This window comes from Lissotriton vulgaris, chromosome 3_1, assembly GCF_964263255.1.
Source record: "Lissotriton vulgaris chromosome 3_1, aLisVul1.2, whole genome shotgun sequence".
Classification (NCBI taxonomy): Eukaryota; Metazoa; Chordata; class Amphibia; order Caudata; family Salamandridae; genus Lissotriton; species Lissotriton vulgaris.
In genome coordinates, this window is record NC_141689.1 from 878692256 (window position 1) to 878715790 (window position 23535).

Consider the following 23535-nt stretch of genomic DNA (forward strand, 5'->3'; position numbering starts at 1 on the left):
AAGCATTACTGGGTGGATATACAGATGACTAAGCAAGCTCACGTAGGACAAAAGGTACTTCAACACCTGTTCGCAAAGTCTTTCTCATCTGACCACAGCCACCCCAAGGAGGGAGAAACCGGTACATAATCTAATGCACGGCATGTGAATCCAGAAAAGGATTCATGCTGCAAAACAAAATGATTACTTACCAGTGGGAGTAGTTTTGCAGCTTGAAGAGTTTTCTGGATTCACATGCGATCCACCCACCTCCCCTATAATGAAGAATACTAACAGATGGGAGAAGATTTCTTTTTTTTATTTTTATAAAGATCTTTATTGATAGCAAAGCCATTGACAACACCAAATGTAACACTTGCGCACAGTGCATCTCCACATAAAGTATGATCATCACATGAGCCGCAAAGGATTATTACGAACACAGCCTTCTTGCCGGCATCCCGGGGGCCCGGCGGCGAGGTAATGCATCGATTGTGTAACTGTGTCAGTAGAAGCGTTTTGTGGTTGGCCTCGTTTTGATTCGGCGTGGCAACTGGCAATCTACTACTGCAATCGCGGTTAACAGATCTAATACTGAGACTAGGTCAAAAAAACAACCCCAACTAAACTCCCACCCCGCCCTCTAGAGTGTGTCTGTGTGTCCGCCAGCCCTGCCCTAACTAACATGTCCCCCTGTGTACCTACGTGTTCCTACTCTGTATCCAGTGTCTAACCTCCCTCAGTGAACGGCCCCCCCCCGGCAGCCCACAGCCTCAACATCCCCCGCCTAACTCGGAGCCCTCCCAACCTTCCCCCCTCCAGTATAGCGAAGAACACAGTCAGAGCTTACTCCTCTACCCTATCCTGGAGTTCAACCGCCTCGGATGTGTCAGCCTTCCTCCTCCCCCTTCTGCTGGTGTTCTTTATAAAGATCCCAGAAATTTTTGGGCCTACTTCTGGGCGGTAACAGGTCGCTGTATAGTTCTGTCTGGGTGCAGCAATGCTGTAGGTCTCGCAGCTATCTTGTTTTGGTTGGCAGGGGCCCACGCATCCAGCAAGCCGCCACCACTCTCCTCGCCAATAACAGTGCCATGTCCACCAGCCGACGCAGAGAAGGGGCCAGTGGCTTAGAATAACCAATAAGCGCCTGCGCCGGCGTGCGGGGCAGGGCCTCCCCCAGAATCTGGTCCAGTTCGGCAAAGACCTCCCCCCAGAACGCCTGCACCCCAGGGCATAACCATGCCAAATGGAAAAAATCGGCCACCATTGTCCGGCAGCGCTCGCATTCAGCTGTGGGGCGAAGGCCATAACGGTGCAAACGCTCAGGTGTATAGTACACCCGCTGTAGATATTTAAAATGCACCAACCGGTGCCTGCCATTCAATGAGATCTTACGCGTGCTAGAGCAGCAGTATCGCCACATAAGATCGTCTATTGGGGATTGAAAATCGGCCTGCCAGGCCTCCCTGGTTTTAGAGGGTTGCAATCGCTGATGCGCTACTCCCAACTTGTTAACCTGCGAAACGAGCTTCGCCGGTGAGGTAGATTTGATAACATAGGTCAGTTCCGGGACCTCCTCCGGTTCCTCCAAGTCTGGGCCCAGTGTTTCACGGAACGCAGAGCGGAGTCTATGATATTGGAATTTCTGTAGCAGGGTGTAGCCTGACTCCGTGGGAGTCAGCTGGTCCCAGGTTTTAAGCGTGCCATCTGCGGATAGGTCCTCCATTTTCTCTACGCCAAGGGTCCGCAGGGCTTTAATCACTCCTTTTTCACCCAACGGGTCGAGCCAAAGGGCCCACTCAACGGGCATCAGTGGGGAGTATAGCAATGTGCTGCCACGAGAACTCAACAAATGGTTCCAGGCATGGTTGGTCGCCTTAAGCGAGTCCATTTGTCCAACCGTGCAGTCCGTTGGCAGGCAGACAGTGGCGGGCAGAGGGAGCGGATCCGCAAACAGCCGCTCCAGTATCAGGTGCGGAGTCCGAGCATCACCATGAATCCATGAGTGTAAATGCGATGCCTGTGCTACCCTATAATAGCGTTCTAGGTCCGGTGCTCCCAGTCCTCCCATCTCGCAAGGGAGTATCAGGGTCGTCCATCGAACTCTGGGCTGTTTGCCCCCCCAGGCCAGTCTTATCATGACTGTGGTAAGCTGTTTAAAGAATACCTTCGACAATACCACAGGCAAATTCAGGAAGAGGAACAGGAATCTGGGGAGCACCACCATTTTCATTAAAGCGATTCTACCCGAAAGGGAGAGCGGAAGCCTGATCCAGGTATCGACGTCATCGACCAATTTGCTATATGCCACCCCGTAATTGTCCCGAATTAGAATCTCGGGATCTGTATGAAGGCGAATGCCCAGATAGCGAACAGAGTCGGAGGACCACTGAAGCGGGTACTCCATAGCGAACGGCCGTGTCACCGGGGTGAGCGGAAAAGCGATTGACTTATCCCAGTTCACCTTCAGGCCCGAGAGCGAGCCGAAGCGGACCACCTCACGAAGAACCGCGGCCAAGTTAGCCTCCGGGTCCCTAACATACAGCAGTGTATCATCTGCATAGATTGATATCCCTATTTTATAGGTGGGGAAACTGATGCCCTCCAGGCTGTGGTATTCCCGTATTGCACATGCCAGGGGTTCCGCCACCAATGCATAGAGCAACAGCGACAGGGGGCAACCCTGTTGCGTGCCCCTTCCAATATAGATCGGCTCTGTCACCCTATCGCCCAAACGCAGCCTAGCAGAGGGACGGTGGTACAGCGCCCCAATCCGCTGCATGAATGGCTCGCCCAAACCCAACTTCCGCAATACACGTACCATGAAGGGCCACTCAACCGATTCGAATGCCTTTTCCATGTCAAGGAAGATTGCCAGCGCGCTGTTCTCCTGCTTGACATGCTGCATGGTGCCCAGTACCGTGCGTATATTGTAGGTCAAATTTCTGCACGGGACAAACCCGGACTGCTCTGGGGCGACCAGTCCAGGGACCAATAAGGCCAGACGAGTGGCTATTACCTTAGCATAAATCTTAGCATCGACATTCAGCAGGCTGAGCGGTCTGTACGAGCCGCAAAGGTCAGGCGGTTTCCCCGGTTTAGGGATAGTGATGAGCAGTGCTTCGCGCATAGTAGGTGGCATTTCACCGTTCTCACAAACTGCATCAAAGAGGGTAACCAAGTGTGGCAACAGTAGGTCCTTTAAGGCTTTGTAAAAACTAACCGTGAGGCCATCCGAGCCCGGGGCACTGCCCGATCTCATACTTGCTAGAGCTTCCAGTATTTCGTCCTGGTGGAAGGGGGCCATTAAGAATTCCCTATCCAAGTTCTTGAGGAACGGCATAGCAATATGATCTAAATAGTCCTCCATTTCGTCCTCCACTCCCTGCGTCTTGGATTGATATAACCCTGCGTAATATTTTCTGAAGGTCTCAAGTATCTGCTCCTCGTCTGTGACTGTGTCTCCCTCCGGAGTTCTCAGCTCCTCGACAACCAGTGGGCGTCTGGAGCTCCGGACCATGCGTGCCAATAACGCACCGGGTCTTTCCCCTTCCCCGTACACTCTGGCGGTAGCATATTTACCCATATACAGGATCTCTCTGTCTGCCAGAGCCTGAAACTCAGACAGGAGTTGGGTGATCTCCGGCCCCTCAGAATCGCCGCCGGATTGCAGTCGCCTAGCCTCTAACCCCGCTATCCTATTCTCCAAAGTGGTGAGGTCCCGTCTAATGGAGCGTAACACACTTGAGTGCTTGGACATAGCCACCCCCCTGATGTACACCTTAAAAGCTTCCCAGACCGTAAAGAAGTCGTCTACTGTACCTATGTTTGTCACAAAGAATTGGTCTATGTCCTCTGCGATATCCCCCCTGAAGGCCTCATCGAGCAACGCAAAAGGGGGGAACCTCCAGGTGAAGGCCGGAATCCCCTTCCTGGCTGTTAAGAGGTGTAGAAGGATAGGGGAGTGGTCCGAGAGTGTGCGTGGGAGGACCTCGCATGCGCTAGTGCTGTCAAGTACCTGGGGGGACGCCAACCAGTAATCTATCCTAGTGTGGACATCATGGAAGGCCGAGTAATGTGTAAAACCGCCCTTCGTGGGGTGCCTCTCCCTCCAAACATCCGCCAAGTCTGACTTAGTCATTTCCGCTCTCATATACGAGGCCGAAGCCACCGGGCGCCGAGCAACGCCCGCGGAACGGTCCATAGTTGGGTCAAATACAAAGTTAAAGTCCCCGCCCCACAGCGTCCAAGGCTGCGTGTGTGACCTGGCGAGAGCCGACAGAGTTGCGTAGAATTCAGGGTGATCATAATTGGGGCCATAAACATTCACCACCAATAGATCTAGGCCCCTACCCACACATCTAGCCATGACGTACCTGCCCTCCGGATCAGTGTGCACTGGGATGAGCTTCAGCTGTGAGGAAGGATTGGCCCAAATCAATACCCCACGGGCGTGTGTCGTGAAGCCCGCTGCGACTATGTTCCCAGCCAATCCCCTAGCCTGTAGCATTCTACTGGAGTGTGGTAAGTGCGTTTCCTGAAGTAGGGCTAGGTCCACATGATGTCTACTGAGATAGCTAAGGACCTTCCTCAATGTACGGAAGTCGTTCAGACCCCTCACATTCCAAGTTATAAGTTTCAGCGTATCAGGGCCATGTGTAGGCAAATTCGGTGCAGCATTAGACATTACAAGGATTCACTCGTGTATGTGTATCAGGTATAGGCGAATAAGGACACAGCAGTTCACGCAATTTCAAAAACGCCAGCCAGCGTCTCCGAACAGGGACTGCACCACACCGCAGTACACACTCCGTACAGTTAAACCCCGCAAACAACCCCAGGCAACATTTCACCCCAACAGACCAAATCCTAACTCCCACCCCTCGAGCACCAACCCACCCACAGCCGACCTCCCCCAACCTGGTCAGACAGTACCCAAAAGCCCCCCCCATCAACCCTCCACAAGTGTAGTGTTCAACAGTTCAACACTAACCCCTCAGAGAGTATCTCAACCAAAGGCACCAGGGCAGAGCGTGCCAAAATAGTTCACCACCAACTGTTCCGAAGGAATGTGTGATCAGCGCCTCAGACCAGCCCCTCTTATGTAACAGTGCCCCTCTAATAGCAAGTATATCCGCCCTCCCCCACCCATACTGATCCCCCCAGCTCTGCAGCATTTGTCCATGAAACCCTCCCAAGTTGCATCCGCTACCTTACCAACAGTGCGTGGGACCTATGTCCGATCAGCATCTCCACATCCTAACAAAGCAAACCCTGTGTAGCGAATTAGACCTCTCGGGCCTCTGCAAACATGGAGTCCTTGTGGTGCCAGGGTCAGGTGGCCGCCTCCATGGAAGATTACCAAACCGCTCTACAGTGACCTCTAGTCCTGCTCTTCCAGGTTCGATGCCGAGCCGGCGTCGTCGTCCTGGCCACGCCGGGCCTCCTTCCTCTCCCGCGTCCAAGTTTTCAGGGACTTGTGAAGTTCCTTAGGGTCCGTGAAGTAATACGACCTTCCACCGGTGTTTATGCGGAGCTTGGCGGGATACAGCATCACATAGTCCAGGCCCAAAGTTCTGAGTTGTTTCTTGTACGGCGCAAACTGTCGCCTCTCTTCCTGCACCTTGGCTGTGAAGTCCGGGTATATGGAGATATCCATACCCTCATGTTGTAGTTTGCCCTTCTCCCTCGCCATTCGAAGGGCCGTGTCTCTGTCGCGGTAGTGAAGTAACTTCGCGATAATGGGGCGAGGAGGCGCGCCAGGCTGAGGTTGTGGGCCCAACGTGCGGTGCGCTCGTTCCACAATGAACATGGGGGAGAACACTTCCTCACCCAGTAGAAGCTTCAGCAGCTTCTCTACGTACAGCTCCATCTTCCCTGTTTGTGTAGTTTCCGCTACGCCTGTGATGCGGAGGTTGGATCTGCGGGAGCGCGCCTCCAAGTCCTCTGTCTTGTCCCTGATAACATGAAGTAGCCTATCAAACTGCTTTCTTTCTTTGTCCCACTCTGTTTGAGCCTCCTCCGCTTCAGTGAGACGGCGCTCTGCCATGTCTAGGCGCTCCGCATGTTTATCCACACGCTCCGCCATACGATCCATGCGGTAGGACAGAGCGTCTATCTTGGTACCCACGGATGCAATGCTATCTTGGATGCCTTTCTCCATTGCAGCTAACATGTCTCTGAGTTCCGTGGGTGCCGGGGCTGTCGCCATGGCCCCTTTCGGCGATGTCTCCGGCGCCGCCACCTCCGACCCCTTCGGACGGCGCCGTTCAAAGGAGAGCTTCCCCTGGGCCGCGTCGTTCTTCCCCATCGCAGTCCCTAATGTGTTGAGGTGTATAGCGGGGGAGCCCCTCTACGGCAGGAGGCCAAGTATGCAACCCTGGGATCTTGTAAGCAAGCGAAGCACTGCCACCAATCTCCGGGTTTCTGACGCGACCAAGATGGCGTCTGCAATGGCGGACGAAGCCCTTCCCCGCGCTGCAGCAAGTCTCTCACCCTCACGGCTTAGAAGGCAGTCAGGACCTCCGCTCCTGCCCCGGATTACCTCTCCCCAGGAGGCAGCGGGATAGCGGTTCGCCGCAGCGGGGAACCAGATCGGCTATGGCACCAAGTCAGTGGGCGCTCCGCCTCGTGGCTCAGACGGTCAGAGTTGTATGCTTCCCCCTGTCGCGGAGCCTCCGGGCTCTTCACTTATGAGCAGTCGCAGAATAGGAGGGAGAGAACTTCTCAAGCAGTGATAAATCCAATTTTCGGTCCGGTCCGCACCCAGCCCAGTCACTCTCGGCGTTGAGGCCGCACGTCCGATGACGTCGCCCGGCCACCTCTCCAGGATAGTGCGCGGCTGCCGGCCTAGTCCGTCACTGCCGCGTCGCCGGGAGCAGCACCCTCAAATGGTCAGGAAGGCTCACACACAGCCGGTCCAAAAGTTCTCCAAAGGCAGCCGGGGGTGCCAGCAGGCGTTCGAGAGCCCGCTATGACATGTTCGGCACAATTAAGGATAGTTTAACAGGATTATTCCGGGGCTATGCGAGGAGCCGAAGGCTCACGCGTCCGCCATCGACGCCGGCTAGCTCCGCCCCCCAGATGGGAGAAGATTTCACTGAAGCTAAAAAACTAACATCTAAACAAAACAGAATTTGACACTTCCTACAAGGAAAAAGGGAAAAAAGAATCCGAAGATGGCTAGTACGCACAGGAACCTCCGGGATGCCGTTTGATGTCACACAAGGGATTGACCTAGCACCAAATGGTAGTCTACGATGGCCCCCCAAAAAAGACTATTCCGGACCCAACCTCTAGATGGCGAAATAATGCACAGCAATGTGAATCCAGAAAACGGAACCGAAACGCTATTACACGTTGCTTTGCCGCTCGGACGATTCGTGACCCTGAAACTCGGTTCGTATACATGGGACCGGGCCAGGACAACACACGTATACTCAAGGAATAACTACGAGGCGGCATCTTGTTGGTTCCTTTGATACCAAGGACCTATTTTCCGAAATCTTTTATGCCGCCAGCAACTTACAGAACCGCTACCTGAGATTGAATAAACATCTCTACGTGGCCCTTATTACTAAGCCAAGACCGCGGCTAACCGACATCACTTCATCCTGGGCACAGGACAAATCGCCTGGTCACATTTCCAATACATTCTAAATATTCTCACTTTTGAAGGAACGTTACAAATCTAATTGCCCTGAGGAAGCTCCCCTTGAGGGAGAGAAACGCGTTGGCTGATGTATGTTAACAAATGTGGAACTTTTTGATACTGAATAAAGAAGATAATTTTTGCATACAAACATCACTCTTTCTGGACTCCTTATTATTACGCGCACCCCCAACCAAACCTTTAAATGAATCCAGAAAACTCTTCAAGTTGCAAAACTACTCATACTGGAAAGTAAACCATTTTGTTTCAAGCTATGCACCACTCTAGAAAAGAGATGTCAGCCACGGACCCACCTGAGGTTTGTTTCTTGTGTCTGAACTTGGGCTATGACTTGAAGTTTTGTGATGAATGTGCCCTTGTGCCCCGAAAGCGATTTGGTACCAGGACTCGAAGCTATATGTCACGGAACAGTTGCAGCATTCGTGTACTTCCCAAGGCATGTAAGCTTTCCAAAGTGTTTTCAGGTGATGTTCAGGCCTCTTTCATGGATATGCCCTTTAATGGGTCACACATTTTTGGTGCTAATTCATTGGAGTGCTTCGAAGAAAGTAGAACTACAGTGTGTATCTTGGGTCTGCTGACCCCTCCCAATTCAAGTTCAGAGGCTGTTCCCTATGGCTGACTTATAGGTAGAGACAGTCTTTCCACCATATATAACAGTTACCGCAGTCGTTTAGAGGCAGTGGACGTGGGATCTGGTTGCCAACGTGTAGGCCAGCAGGTGCATAAGTCCTATTCCTCTTCCCGTGCCACCAAACCACTTTAGTTTGCCCTTAGTGATCCTACTTGTGGAGAGTAGGGTCCATCATTTCCTCCCAGTGTGGCAATCCATCATGTCCAGCAGATGGGTTTTAAAATTGTTCTACATGACCAGGCCCTGCCTTTTCTTTTTTCCTACCAACTATTTCCCCCTCATCAGAGCAAATCTTCCAATGGGTACTTGTCCACTCTTCTGTAGGAGGTGCAAGCGCTGCTCTCCAAGTATGCTCTCAAAAGGATGCTACTCTCGAAAGCTGAGGGGGTTGTTACTCTTGCTGTTTCCTTGTTCCGAAGTTGGAATGGAGACTCAGGCCTGTTTTGGACTTTCGGCCTATGGCAGGCCTATTTTGGACTTTCGGCCTATGCCTTTCTACGGAAGGGCAAGTTTAAAATGCTAATGCTGACCCAGATACTGTCTTCCCTGGGCACAGGTGACGGGGTTGTGTCTTTGGACCTACAAGATGCTTATTTTCATATATCCGTCCTGCAGTCCCACAGAGATTATCTGCAGTTCAGGATAGGCCTGGAGCCTTTTCAGTTTGCTGTACTCCCCATTGGCCTCACCACATCTCCTTGGGTATTGACAAAAGTGATGGCAATGGTAGCTGCCTCCTCTGGAGGTGTAGGATAACAGTCCCATACCTCAGCGACTAACTGTTGGAAGGGGGTCTCGCCACAGTCAATTGTAGACCACCTCCAGACTATGGCAAACCTCCTGGCATCTTTCGGGTTCACTGTCAGCCAGCCGCACCGGACTCCTTCGCACAGGCTTCCATTCATTGGAGCTATCCTGTATACCGTGCAGTTAAGGGCCTTCCCTCTACTATACCATGTTCAGGATAGTCAGGCTATGATCCTGCTATTTCAGTCTCGGTCCTGGATCATTGTGAGAGTAGCTCTAATGCTTCTTGGCTTTAAAGCCTCCTGCATCCTCCTTGTCAGCTATGCCTGGTGGCACATGTGGGTGCTGCAATGAAATCTAAAGTTCCAATTGGCCCAGCATCAAACAAATCTTACAGATGTCGTCCAGATCTCAGAGGAGATACCACATGATTTGTAGTGGGGACTGCTCAAACAAAAGTGGCAATAAGATCTAGCCTGAGTTCTTCCCACTTTAACAGCTCTGTAAATATGTAGACCTGTATCAACTAAAAGTATTTCAAATTCCAAATTGTGATAGACTTAACTGTTTGGGGAGCTACCCTGCTTGGGATGTTGCGCAACCCCCTATTTGAAACTTCACTGTCGAGGCCTGGGGACGCCCATGTCTGCAAGGTGCTCTATCAAATGCCCCCAAGGTTCCATTTCTTAAAACATATCCTTACACTATGATATGCTCAAAGCATTATACATGCAAATAGTCAAAAACATCAACAAATTATATACAAAAAATCTTTTATATGATTCAAATGAGATAAACAAAAAACAGTCAGTGACTTTTTACTTTCAATACATTCATGTTGCTAACATAATCACATGCTATGCAAATTACTCCACAATTAACAATTTTTCAAAATAAAAGCCCAATGCATTTCGGGTTTTAAATAAACCAGGGCTTATATGTCACAACTATGTTTTCTTGCAAATTTTCTGGCTTTCGGTCCTGCGGGTGGACACTACAATACAAATAACAGAGAAACCTCTTGTGATGCTGACATAAATTCGAGTTAATGTCGTGTTTACATTTTATTCTATAGGATTTGCACATTTTTTTTTAAAAAAGGAGAGCGTAGGGTGGAATTGTATTGTGAAACTGCGAATTGTGCTGCCGAATAATCAGTGAGTTTGTATAAAAAACGGCATGGAGGTGGTGTTTTATTAAAAAACCCATTAGTGGCTGTGATTTAGTGTGCTCAATTCCGCAGCATACACCCTATTCATGCTTCGTGCCATCACGTGTGAAATTACGGTACTCAGTGTGTACCGAAAAATAATACTCACTACTGCGATTCCCCGCGTCTCATGTGCTAAAAATGCGAACACATTTATGTCATATTTCGAAGACACCCATATTTTACAGGATCAAAGATGGCGGGATCATGCACTGTTATACTTGAGATTCATTGATGATATTCTAGTAATTTGGAAAGGGAGAAAGATGATTTTGGAGGAATGCATACATGACATCAACTTGAAGAACCCCAGAATAAAATTCACTCATAACATTCAACTAGACAGAATTCAGTTTTTGGACATTGACATATACAAAACCCCTGAAGGTTTATCCACTACTGTATATCGGAAATCGACAGATTTTAACAATGCTTTACACTATCTCAGTGCGCATCCTAGGTCTTTGAAAGATCATTTACCGGTTTCTCAGCTATTACGTATCAAAAGAATAATATCGGAGTCAACACAAAGCGATGAGCTAATAAAGGAACAGATTGAGCGGTATAAGGCTCTAGGTTACCCAGATACAGTATTGGAAACAGCAAAACAGACAGTAGCACAACTTCAACGCACATCTCTTTTAAAAAAAATCTACTAAATCATCCAATAAGCGTATGGTCTTTGTTTTGAAACAATCATCTCGGGCAGTTTCGATTAAGAAGATTATTCGCAACCAATGGGAGATAATTGCACATGAACCAGACTTTAAGAAAATTTTTGAAGGAACACCAATCTTTGCTCACACGCGGTCTAAAAATCTGAGGGAAATATTAAAAAGCAAACAGACAAGGCCAAACATAGTGTACAAGGAAATGAACAAATGCTGGAATTGCGGCCAGTGCAGCAATGTAATATTGGGTAATGCATTTGCGCATCTTAAGACAGGACAGAACATAATACTGAAACACAATTCAGACTGTAACAATGCAGGTGTAATTTATGCTATATGTTGTCCTTGTGGATTAGTTTATGTAAGGAGAACTGCTAGGAAGATTAAAACACACATTATAGAACATAAAAGCACCATTCGTAACCAACATCTTACATCTAGCTTAGCCACACATTGGATACAAGCCTCACACACCATTCCCCAGATTAGATTTACTATACTGGAAAAAGTGGACCAGGTAATGGGCAAAGACCATCACACAGGTATCCCGCAGAGAGACATTTTGGATTAAATCTCTTGGCACAGTGAGCCAAGGGGGCTAACTGACCAATATGAGATGTTATGCTTTCTTTAAGTGTGTTTTCAGCATAATGATATTCAATGAGCATGATATTTGAGTGTTTATCTACATGATGCTAACTACATACGTTTTGTATAAATATGACGTTTCTCTTATACGTATTGTTTTAAGTACAGGTATCTATATATAGCATTTTGAAAAAAACAACAGCGACATTGCGTCGTTGAATACAATATTGTACAGGATTTGCACAGGACTGATTTTGGGTTGCGTCTTTCTCGTTTTTTTCATTTATCAACCCTCTTCCATCTTTGAATATTTTTCAAGTACCTTTGTGTCCTATTTTTTGCGGGCGCTGCACCTGTCAATATTTTTACTTTAGAATCGTGTTCACTGATACACGGGGCACATAGCATAAAGTTTTATTGAGAACTCGGCAAAGTAGAAATAGGAGGGTTTTAAACGTGTCAGGTGATCAAAGGCGTAAATGGAGGATATGACGTAGCCGCTGGGTTCGATGAACGCGATAATTGAGAAGACAGTTAGGTGAGCGACAGAGCGGGTTTAGAGGCACATTTCTTCATGCTTTAAACATAAGGAGAAATGAATCATGGAGGCTTTCTTTTTTCAGCGCCTTCGGGAACTTGGATACACAAGTGATTAAGGTCGGAAGTCGTACAGACTGCAAACACGACGTTAGCGTACGGGGCACTTAAAATTCGCAGGTGTTGAACCATTCAAGTCACGGACTTTGCATGTTCGTCGGCATACGAAATCGGTAACAATTATTTTTGTATAGTGTTCACATAAGAGTTCATAGTAGGAGTTACAGTAGGGTTTATTTTTTAACCGTTTGTTTTTTAGCACGAGACGCGGGGAATCGTAGTAGTGAGTATATTTTTCGGTACACACTGAGTACCGTAATTTCACACGTGATGACACAAAGCATGAATAGGGTGTATGCTGCGGTATTGAGCACACTAAATCACAGCCACAAAAAACACCACCTCCATGCCGTTTTTTAAACAAACTCACTGATTATTAGGCAGCACAATTCCACCCTACCCTCTCCTTTTAAAAAAAAAAAAATTGCAAATCCTATAGAATAAAATGTAAACACGACGTTAACTCGAATTTATGTCAGCATCACAAGAGGTTTCTCTATTGTTTGTATTGTAGTGTCCACAAGCAGGACTGAAAGCCAGAAAGCTTGCAAGAAAACATAGTTGTGACATATAACCCCTGAAGAAGGGTTTATTTAAAACCCGAAATGCATTGGGCTTTTATTTTGAAGAATTGTTAATTATGGAGTAATTTGCATAGCATGTGATTATGGTAGCAACATGAATGTATTGAAAGTAAAAAGTCACTGACTGTTTTTGGTTTATCTCATTTGAATCATATAAAAGTTCTTCCCACTTTAGACACCACCGTGGGATGTAGATGCCACCTGCTCACTAGTCCACTCTGGTTTTCAAGGACCATGCCAGTTGGTTCACAGTGAGGGAAATGCCCTGCTGCTTCAACTAATCCCAGAGGTGCAGACCCTCCTATCCTTTTATCTTCTCCACTTCTGCCAGATGGCCTTCCCACCTCAGCAGGGATGTGTCCATCATGACCATCAGCTCGGGTCAGGGAAGGGAGAGGGAAGTTCTTAATGTTTGTTATATGTAATCACTATAGTTGTTAATCTCTTAACTAACATGAAATGTCCAAATTTACCGCGGATTTTGCCAGTAACGTGTCATTCTAAGAAAGGATGAAACAGGCTAGAAATGGCATGTGTGTCTGTTTTTCTGTCCTTATTTATGCTTACATTTTGGTACAAAGCAAGTGCTGTTGAAGGTGAGCTATTGCTAGGCTCTGTGCACACTGATGACATTGGCTTTGGTTTGGGGTTTCTTGCTATCTGTAACTAAAGTGGTTCTGTGTGTGGGTGAGTGCTAGGCAGATGTTGCTGCTCACGCCAGAAGATGCTTAAGATGTTAATTTGGATGTGCTTATTTGGAGTGGAAAGGGAGACTCACCTGTTGTACATTTTGAGGGCTCTATATTTGTCCTGCAAGGAAAAAATACCATATTGGATACATGTTGTTAAACGCTACCTGCTTGGAAAATCTGGAGAGATATCCAAATTGAAGATGTTTTTTGCTTCCACTTTCAAAAAGAAAGACCAGCTTAAAATCAAAACGCAACAGGCATTTTTTCAATACAAAAGAATCAAGATCTCATCCCAAAAAGCACAGTATGTTTGCCTTGTTAAACAGAAAGACATCTTTTAGAACACATGTTTTATCATGCTAAAATGTGTAACTTTTGTCATCAATCAGTAGTCTGCGTTCTTTCTACTTCAAAGACAGAATTCAAATTAGTTCCTTGCATGCTCATCTTGAAAAGAGCTTCAGGTAAGTAATGCTTTCCATTATAGTAAAGTACAGTGTTCATGATTAGGTCCCTTTCATTCTGCCTGGGATTTGATGGTTCCTGATTTGAGCTTCTTCGCAAGCTGTTTTTGGTGCTTTTAATTTATATAACTCCAAGTAGTAGTTGTTTATTCCTAAACACCAATGTCGGGAAATGTAGTGCAAATGCTAGGTTTTGGGGATAAAGCAATCACTGTCTTTAATTGGTATTTGTATTTTCCCAACAGATCGAAGGATTTTCGCTCAGAAAAATAGCACATTTTAACCTTGTAGATATTGAAAACGATGAGGTGATATGGGAATACAATCCAGCTGCTATTGACGAGACACATCTCAGAGACGGAGATTCTTCTAAAATGGGCAAGGTGTGTATTTTGTAACTTTGCTATACATGAATAAGATAGGACATTAAAGCCTAGTCTGAGGCTTGTTAAATCTATTTTTTTCAGTGGATATGTAGGATTTTCCCTTGAATTTGTACTCCTGAAATGTTATTTTACTATTTCAGTATCGAAAGTATAGCTTTTGGTGTACCTACTTTTATTTTACATTGTACTTCTAAAGTATTGCACACTGTGGGCTAAGTTTTTTACAGTGCTTAATGACTCAGAGAATGAATAACTGGAATAAAGATAAGAAACAATCCACATAATAAGATTAGGCTTGCAAAACTATGCAAGAAAAGGTAGCGAATCTCAAGATGCTGAGTTTTTTTTTAGTCTTTACAATTTATATTGATTCCTCATAAAAAGTGTTGACATATGCAACATAATTTAATAACCAGTGTATTTTTCATGCTTACTTGTTTTGTATGAGCTGTCTGTAACTTTCAATGTCCATAGCACCACTGTGGTGCTCCAATATGATTGTTGGAATCTCCAGCCAGGAAAAACTTGACTTCTGTCTTGCAATTAGATTTTCCTCTTGTCTGGGGAACAAAAACATTCCAACAATAGATGTTTATGTGGGTACTTGCTTCCCTCCAGCATCATTAAGGTTTATGGAACACTTGTCAATGTAAATAACAAGCTTCAAATTCCATTGAGGCTTTGGAAGACCAAAACCTCCACTCCATCTTTGCTTGCTTTGTATCTGGCAATAACAGATATGCTTGAACTAGCGGCTCACGGGTTATTTTTCCTTGAAAAAGTTCTAGCACTAATATTTCTTCATATTTAACAATCTAGGGTTGCCTGCCATTTTGTCCCTTAATCCGTTAAATTTGTGATAGGGTGGCGTTCTAGAGCCTGGTTCCGTGCGCCCGAAAGGAAAGCCTCCCCACCTGCCATATTAGGAATCCGACAGGAGGGATTTGGGTGTTGACCTGATATTTGATAAAGGCATATGGCTCAAGAATTATCGGTTATGGAATTTAGGGCCAGTGTTGTGCTTCATGTGATGATTCAGACGAACTGTTTTGAAAAAGCTTATCTTTCCACTGGCAGCCAATGAAGTTAATTTAGTTTATCAGATATATGGCCAAATTGCTTCAACCCAAAAAGTGTTCTTGCTGCTGCGTTATATTTGTGCTGTGCCTAGAGATAGTGTTCTTTGTGAACCAAGGTTATACAGTATTACCAACATCTATGTGTAATTGGCAAATTGATTTCATCATCAGAATGTTTAGAGGAGTTGTCATAAGGGGAAAAAATCTTCTCAATATCCTCAAGTGCTAAAAGCAGCACTTGGTGGGTTAAAGATAACCAGAATCAATAATCGTTCTGAGATATCTTACTTCTCAGGAAGATTGCATGCACTACCACGTTTAGCATGTGCTGTTTAACATATGTCTACTCCAGGTTATGACCATGCAAACAAATACTCTAATGTACTGTTTTGTAAGCAAGAATGGTGGGGAAAGGTAGGTAATGTGTAATGTACAATCTTTTTTTTGGTGAGATTTGCACACCTTGCTACTTTTGAGACAGCGCTCTACTGGCTTTATGGTTGCCTCATTGATATGGAGCTGATGTCACAATGACATCACCTGCAAGTCCCGAGCTTGTGGGAGTGGAATTTAAAAGCATAGGCCTTTGCTGGATTGCTCTTTTTGGCATGCACAGGAGCATGCAATGGGAGGGTGGGGTAGAGAAGGAGACCTAGCCTGGAGCCTTATTGCCTTCTTTCTGGAATACTTGCGTTGCTTGTGTAAAATCAGTCATGTCGGATCGGTGCCTCTAAAAGGCATACAGGCATGAATATAAAAAAATGTGTGCTGTCAATTGCGCTTGGGGATCACTGATGGTGTAAAAAAAAAAATTTGACGTGGGGATTGTGAATAGAAAATAAGATGGTGCAGAGACCGATAAGTTTTAGTATTCAAATTTTGCATGCAAGACTATACTAAGACGATCACATTGTGAAAAACCATCTAACTTTGCTTAGCTTGGAGGAATGGGTCATCCAACAAATTAAGCAGACAGTATGCGTAGACAAGATGCTCTTTCAAATTGTGGTTGAAGCTTATACATTTTTCATTTGAAGCCTTCCTGAATAATTGACAGTTAGAAAGAGTAAAGGGCTTTAGCGTGAATCCCATCTGCAATATAACCCAATGATTTCAGGCAATAATAGGGTACTACTGAGTTTACCATTTTCATAGTATTATGCATGGTATAGATTGATTAGAATTATATGTTAGTCCACAAGACTTTTAAGTAGGTCATAGGAAAACCCAAAATTGTTCACCGTACTGAAGTACTTTAGTACATAAGACCTTTTTATTGTTTTTCTGTTCCATATACTTTGTAGAATAACAAAAAAAATGTTTTTTTTAATATGTATACTTGTGAAGACATCTGGGTTTACTTTGCACGTTTTAGTTTCACAAATTGTTATTTTTAATGTTGATTTGTTGTCTTTAAATTGTACATCTCATTGTCTTCCAAAGTTACATATATGAATAGATCAGTAGACACTTGCTTCGCCCTATAGCTGTTAAGCAGTGGGCTTTATAAAGGCTGATGTAACATTAATGTGACGGACAAGCATCTCATAACATTGGTGTACACATGCATGTATTTGTGGCAGAACAATCACTATAGCAGGAAAAATGAGAAACGTGAGGCAGATTTCATGATGTGGAAGTGCCTGTAGAGAACTATGTTGTGGCTGTGTTGCGTTGGAGGAGCTATTGTGTTTTGAAAGCAGTAAGATCATTCTTTACAGGATGGAAGACTAGAGTGTGTAAGTAAGGAAGAAAGGGTATAGACCCACCTTCATAGGTACCTTATCTTTGTGGGTATCTGGCATATATCTGGCAGGATGTAATCGATCAAAAGTCACAGTGAAGGGGGGGGGGGGGGCGTACGTGAAAGAGGCCATGTGGGTTTCAGTAGCGTTTTACTTCGGTCAGTGTTGTAGGAACACGATCAGACTATATAATGAGTCTGAGCATTCTGTAGTCTGGTTCCTATTCTGTTGTAGATTGAGCATCAATGGTTCGGAAAACCATTGGCACTTTGAAACATTTTGTTAGTATGTATCATGGTGACATTTGCAGTCTTTTCAGGAGAGCAGAACCTATATGATTGCAATGTAGCCATATTGTAAGGGTGTGTGGCCCACATTCTGCTAGAATTGTGGTATTAAGGAATTACATGAGAGACTGTGTATTGTCTGTACTTAATGGAAAGTTTCTTGAATTGTACTCGAGTATTATCTGAAATTAGTAAGGACAAAAAGTAATGATGTGGGGTCTGTTTGAGCCATTCATGGTTTTATTATTATTAGTATACATTCATGGGTAACTCTTTTGACTTTGAGATGGTGTATGTTATAGGTAACATGAGCCACCTCATTTAGTAGGAGTGTAAATTGACCTGCAGCCTGAAATAAGTATGGTCTTAAAGGTTGTGGGCTTCAGCATGGGCATTATATATGTTTATCAATCTTGTTCTATATGCAGCATGAGGAATGATGTTTGCAATTCTAATTAAGCGAGTCGTAGGTTTGTGGTGTCATGTCAGACAGGTTTTTATTGTTTTTATCTATTGTGCTTACAGTTTGGTATTTGCAGCCTTTGTAATAGTTGCATTTAACATATGTAATTGCACCATAATGTGGACAGATTAGGCATTAAATATTACATGTTGACATCAGAGAATTAAAAAATAGGTTAGAAACAGTTGTAAGAGGGGTAAATACACCAGTGGCAAATTATCAAATTACATTGATAGTCTTTAGAGGGTTTATCATATCCTAGCAAGAGAAAATACAGAAGAGACATTGGCAATTATTCTAACCTCAATTTGTGAGTTTAGAACTGATTGAGAGGAAGGTTAGATACAATAAGAAACAAACTATTATTTTTTAAAACCTGGTATGTTCCTAAAGGAGGTTCTGTATCTGTGGTGTAATACACATAGTAGTTGACAATTGGTCTGGAGTCTTTCGGTTAGTCATTTATTCAGGTTAAGAAGGAATTTGATAATTATGTACTATACGTGGGAACCTACCAGCCATATTGAAAGTTATGATTAGTTTGAAGAACCAAGACATTGTGGAAAAAAGTAGAAGGGTATTCTATAGGTACATGATTACAAAAATGAAATGTCTTTGTTAAGAAATTGATTAAAGTGGAGGATACTGGAGGAGAAGTCTTTAGACAATGGTGTAACTTTGCTTCATTATTTAAACTCTTTTTAAATATCCAGAGCTTTCCCTTTGTCTCACTGTCTTATCACGGTTGCCATTGCCACTGCTGCTAGCTAAATTTGGGAACATGATCAATTCCAAAGCAGGTGAAGCTCCTCCGGCATTCATGGTATTCTTTTAAGAGTTCTGTAAGAGGTACTGCAAAGTCATCTTTTTGAATGTTAAGCTGGTGTTTCTGTGTCTTGCTTTTCAGTGATCTTATTGTAGTGCTCTTAAATGCTAAATCGCTTTGGCAAAGTGTCAGATATACAACATGGCTGTTTTTAGAGGTGATTCAGTGGTTGATTTTGTGGGTCTTATTATTCATATATTTATATCTGTTTTCTGATGCTCTCTGTTTGCATATTGAACTGTACTGACGTTTGTAAAAACACTTGGGATTCTAGAATTGTGAGGCTGTTGACTGTTCCCCATCTTTGAATTCTCTTTGGCAGAAGAGTGCTCCAACATTGTTACTCTTATGAAAATCTGGTGTAATTTAGATATGGCGTCTGATTGTTGGTAAGGAAATGTCAGACTTTGCATTGTCACAAGCTGTTATGCCACACGCGAGTACACCAAGTTCATGAGTTATTTACTTTTCTGTTTAATTAGATAACATGAGTGCCTTTATATACCCCACTGTTTAACTGCAATAGGGTGAAAGACGTGTCAACTGATCTATTAATGTATGTAAAATTGGCAATGAAAAATGATGATGATTGAACAATAATACTTCAGGATTTCTAACAATAATAAATAGAAGTAAAAAGTACACAGAAAACCTTGATACCTTCACAGCAACCCACCGATGTTTTTTGTTCTATAAAATGCATGGAAAACATACACATTAGAAAGCTAAGAGTCTTACGGCAAACAATTTTGTGGTTTTCTTTGCCCAAAACTCATGGGTACTACTATCGGAATCTATTCAGTCTCTTGAAAAATAGACAGTTTTCACAAACGCTTCTTCGTAATATATGCCCTGGGAAAACAGCAGTTAATGTTAAAATATGTTGATGATTGTCTCTAAATAAATAAAAGGAGAAATGCGCCAGTTATTAGTAGTTACGCATCCACAACACCACCCAATGCATTGCTCAGGATCTCACACATGATGGCACAGATCATATAATCATAAATTAGCAATCATTTTATGCTTGCATGTGTGTTATTTACTGATGTAGTGATATGTACTATTATTTATCATTCTCAAATATCGCTACACCTTCAGCTAAACTGTGGCTACACTCACCCATGTGGACATCACTCAGCGTGTATGGCCTTTAGCCATGTGCAGTAGGTGTTGAGTACAGAACGAGTGCCCTACGCCCTTATGGCTGCGCATTGTGGAGATTGAGATCAGGTCCTGGCTTTCGAATCATGAGTCCATGTGGACATAAGAACCTGTGCTCCGTCTTTAGCCGTGCACAGCGGTGGTTGAGCACATCACTGTCGACAGCCTTCAGTCAGGCCCTGCATCCAGCCCTTTTGTCGTCCCATTCCCCAGTCCAGCTGAACAAAGTAGTCTCCTACACCTGCAGCACTGTCCCCCTAATTCAGCAGCACGTTGAAAGAAAGGCTTTGCATTGTTTTACCATTCCTTATGGCAATAATTATTTCAACTTTCATTACCATAGTACTTTCATTGCAGACCCTGGTCAATTGTTAGACGCTGTGCCTAAAGATGTAAGATGTGTTTTGTATCAAATATTTCTTGTGTTCTTAAGGAGCAACAGTGTCTGGGCCATCCAAATGATGTTATCAGTGGTGAGGTGGTATGTGATGTCACCAAGGATGTCATCGATTTTGTAATTTGTAATGTTTTCTGTGATATCAGATGAGAGGTCATGGGCATTCCGTTAGGGATATTTATATGTGCACAGCTACTCATAACTAGATCATTTTACTGGTTTGATTTAGGCTTAAAAATCATAGGCATAAATTCACTTTGAGTGTAGTTTTTTCAGTGAGTTTATGGTGTGTTTTAAACGTGTCAATCTTCAGAGCAAAGTTATCCATAGCATAACTTTAGCAAAGTTTTTCTTTGAATTGTAAGGTTTTTTTTAACACTGCACCCGCCTTCCCTGTATGCAAGCACTGCTGCACATATCCAACTTATGCTGTCAGGCCTGGTCCCCTCTAAACAAAAACACAAGTAACCCCAGATCAGTTTGTCGTCTTGGGCCTCAGCAAGATGCAGCTGGAGTCCTGTGGCACAGTGAGTACAAAACCCAACCGTGAAGATGCTCATTGCACTTAAGGTGTTTTAGAAATTCTGGTTGGCAGAGCTGTGCACCCTGTCCAAGCTGGAACCACAATCCTAGTCCGGGTAAGTCACAACACACTCTAAGTTATCCTGTGCTCAACCTCTGGTAGCTTGGCACCAAGCAGTCAGGCTTACTTAAAGGGGCAATGTGTAAAGTATTTGTGCAACACTTCAGACAGTAACAGTGAAAGCACCATAAAAAGTCTCCACACTAGGTTAGGAAAATAGAGCTTAATGTTTTATATTAAACAAGACCAAAATGACAAAAATCCAACAAGTAGAAGTCAATATATGATTTTTTTTAAATAAATGTAAAATATCACTTTGAAGCAATGAGCGCTTTGGGTTATCTAGCCGTTCTGGACCTAAGTCAATAAATAGTTCAGACCGAAAGCAATGGAGCGCGGGCTGAATACAGGTACCCATTTAGGCCGGCTGAACAGCAGTATCTTGTTTTGGGCCTGCATCGATGTAGAAGAAGATGTAATGTGCGGCAAAAGTGATGTCAGTATTGGGCCATGCAGTGGGTGAGATGCGCCAAGATGATGTGTCAATTCAGAAGGCTATGTGCTGTTTCCAATTGCGATGCTCCTGCTCCATTCCACGCTTCAGTACCAAGACATGTGAAACTTAAAAGTATTTGTCCTGCCTTTCATGTTTAAATTTGTTTATATTGTTGCCAGGGTGGCTGTACCAAACATCTGTGTGCCCAGCGTCAACATTCAGCCTTGCTGGTTGCAGTGCAATTGTTAAATACACCAACAAGTTAAAAAGAAAAACTTTCAAATCCCCTCCCTCCCTCGCCCTCCCCCCTCCGGTGACTGCATCTCCTAGGCTATCCTAATAGCACTATTTAATGCTCTAGTCACTAGTTGTTTCGGCCGGGTGGGGATGGTCTGTCAGTCTTAAAAGTCTAAGGTATTCAGGACACGCAAGTTTTATGAATTCTTGTGACAGGAGTGTTATAAATGGGTGCCAAATCTCCCAGAATATGTCTCCCTCTCACTTGAGTGCTGAAGATAGCCTCTCCATCCTCAGTAAATCCCAAATGAGATGTAGCCATGCTAATATTGTTGAGATCTTAACCGTACCCCATAGAGCTAGTATAGTTTGATATGCTGCTCTAATTGCTAACGTGATACCTTTGCCCCTTCTCGAAGTGAGTGGGTACGTAAGAGGGCTAGGGCGACCCAGTAGTATGTAAGAGGGAAATCTGGGGAGCTGGATATCAAAGTGCGGGTCTACCTTAGCTGAGATCTCCTCCCAGAAATTTGTCAGTTTGGGGCAATCCCAGAGAATGTGTGTAAGTGTTCCTGTCCCTCCATTACATCTCCAGCATTTGTTTGCTTTTTTGGGATTCTTTTTTTGCAGGCGGGTTGGGGTTAATACCAATACGAGACGATTTTTGTGGCCCTCTCAGCACTGGAAGAGTTCGGAGTTGAGTATCTGGCCCTGTAGTAGATGTCCCTCCATTCCTTTAGAGTCGGTGTCCTCCCTAACTCACGCTCCCAGTGCAACTGGGCTGCCGTTTTCGGCTCTGGCTGAGGACCCAGTAGGATTTTGTATCGATCAATGACTAGGCGTTTGTCAGAATCTCGTCTGAGGAGCCATCTTTCAAAAGCTGTCGGGTGTTGCTGCGCAGCTGCCCTAATCTCCATGTTCATCACCCAGTGTCTGACTTATAATGAAACCTCTCTTCCTCAGATAGCATTCCCTCGTCTCTCAATGTATCAAATGGGATGGGACCGTCTGTTTCGTACAGATGGCCTATTGATCTACACCCTGGGTTTTGCAAAGCACCAAACTCTTTGGGAAGTAGCCCTGGAGTAAAGTCTGGGTTCTCCACTACTGGGGTCAAAGGGGATGGGAATGAGGTAAAGCCTTTCCTAACTCCTACCACATCCCAGACCTTGAGCATAGGGGCTGTAACCGTTGGGAGATACAGGCTTGGCACACAATACGTTTTTTTAAGGAAGGGGATCTTCCACATGGATGTGCACGCTATTGCACTGTCCATGAACAGCAAGGATTTCTCTGGTTCCGAGCGAGACCACTCCACCATATATCTGAGCGGAGCCGCTTGGAAGTAGCTTATGATGGATGGCACCCCTAAGCCTCCCTCTCCTAAGCCTCCCTCTCGTGGGCCCACACACTCAGCTCTTGTCTCATGCGAGATCATTTATTGACCCAGATGAAAGAATGAAAGGCACTCTGTGGTTCCCGCAGTGCCCCTGGCGGGGTCCACATGGAGAGGGTCAGAAATACATAAAGTATTCCCGTAATGGCCATCATTTTTAAGGCTGCTACTCTTCCCAGCCATGACAATGCATATGAGTGCCAACTCGCGAAGTCAACTTTCATTCTGTCCAGTAATTCCCTATTGTCAATAGTCGTGATCTCTTGAGTTGTCGATGCAAGACGTATCCCTAGGTACGGATTGAGGATTAACAGTTAATCAAGTACTCTCACTCAGGAAAACCGTGTGTATCATGTGAAGTTGTCAAATTCAGCGCCAGGGATTTGGATAAATAGACACGGAAGCCAGAGACTGCTCCAAATCTCTCCACTTCAGCTAGAAACTCCGGCAGAGAAACTCGTGGATTGTCTAGGGAGGCAATAACATCATCCTCGTAGAGTGTAATGCGGTGGTCTTCGCCCCCGAAGCAGATGCCTCTTATGTCTGAGTCATCACGAACCATCTGTGCAAATAGTTCC

The 23535-nt window shown here is 44.8% G+C and overlaps 1 protein-coding gene across 1 annotated transcript in view; it reads left to right on the forward strand.

Annotated features, from left to right (window-relative positions):
* Positions 1-23535, forward strand: part of TUT7 (terminal uridylyl transferase 7) — a 1558036-nt gene that overhangs the window by 507040 nt on the left and 1027461 nt on the right. The window contains exon 10 of the mRNA XM_086961199.1: positions 14144-14281. Coding sequence (XP_086817325.1) covers positions 14144-14281 — 138 coding nt within the window. The remainder of the gene's footprint in view (positions 1-14143; positions 14282-23535) is intronic.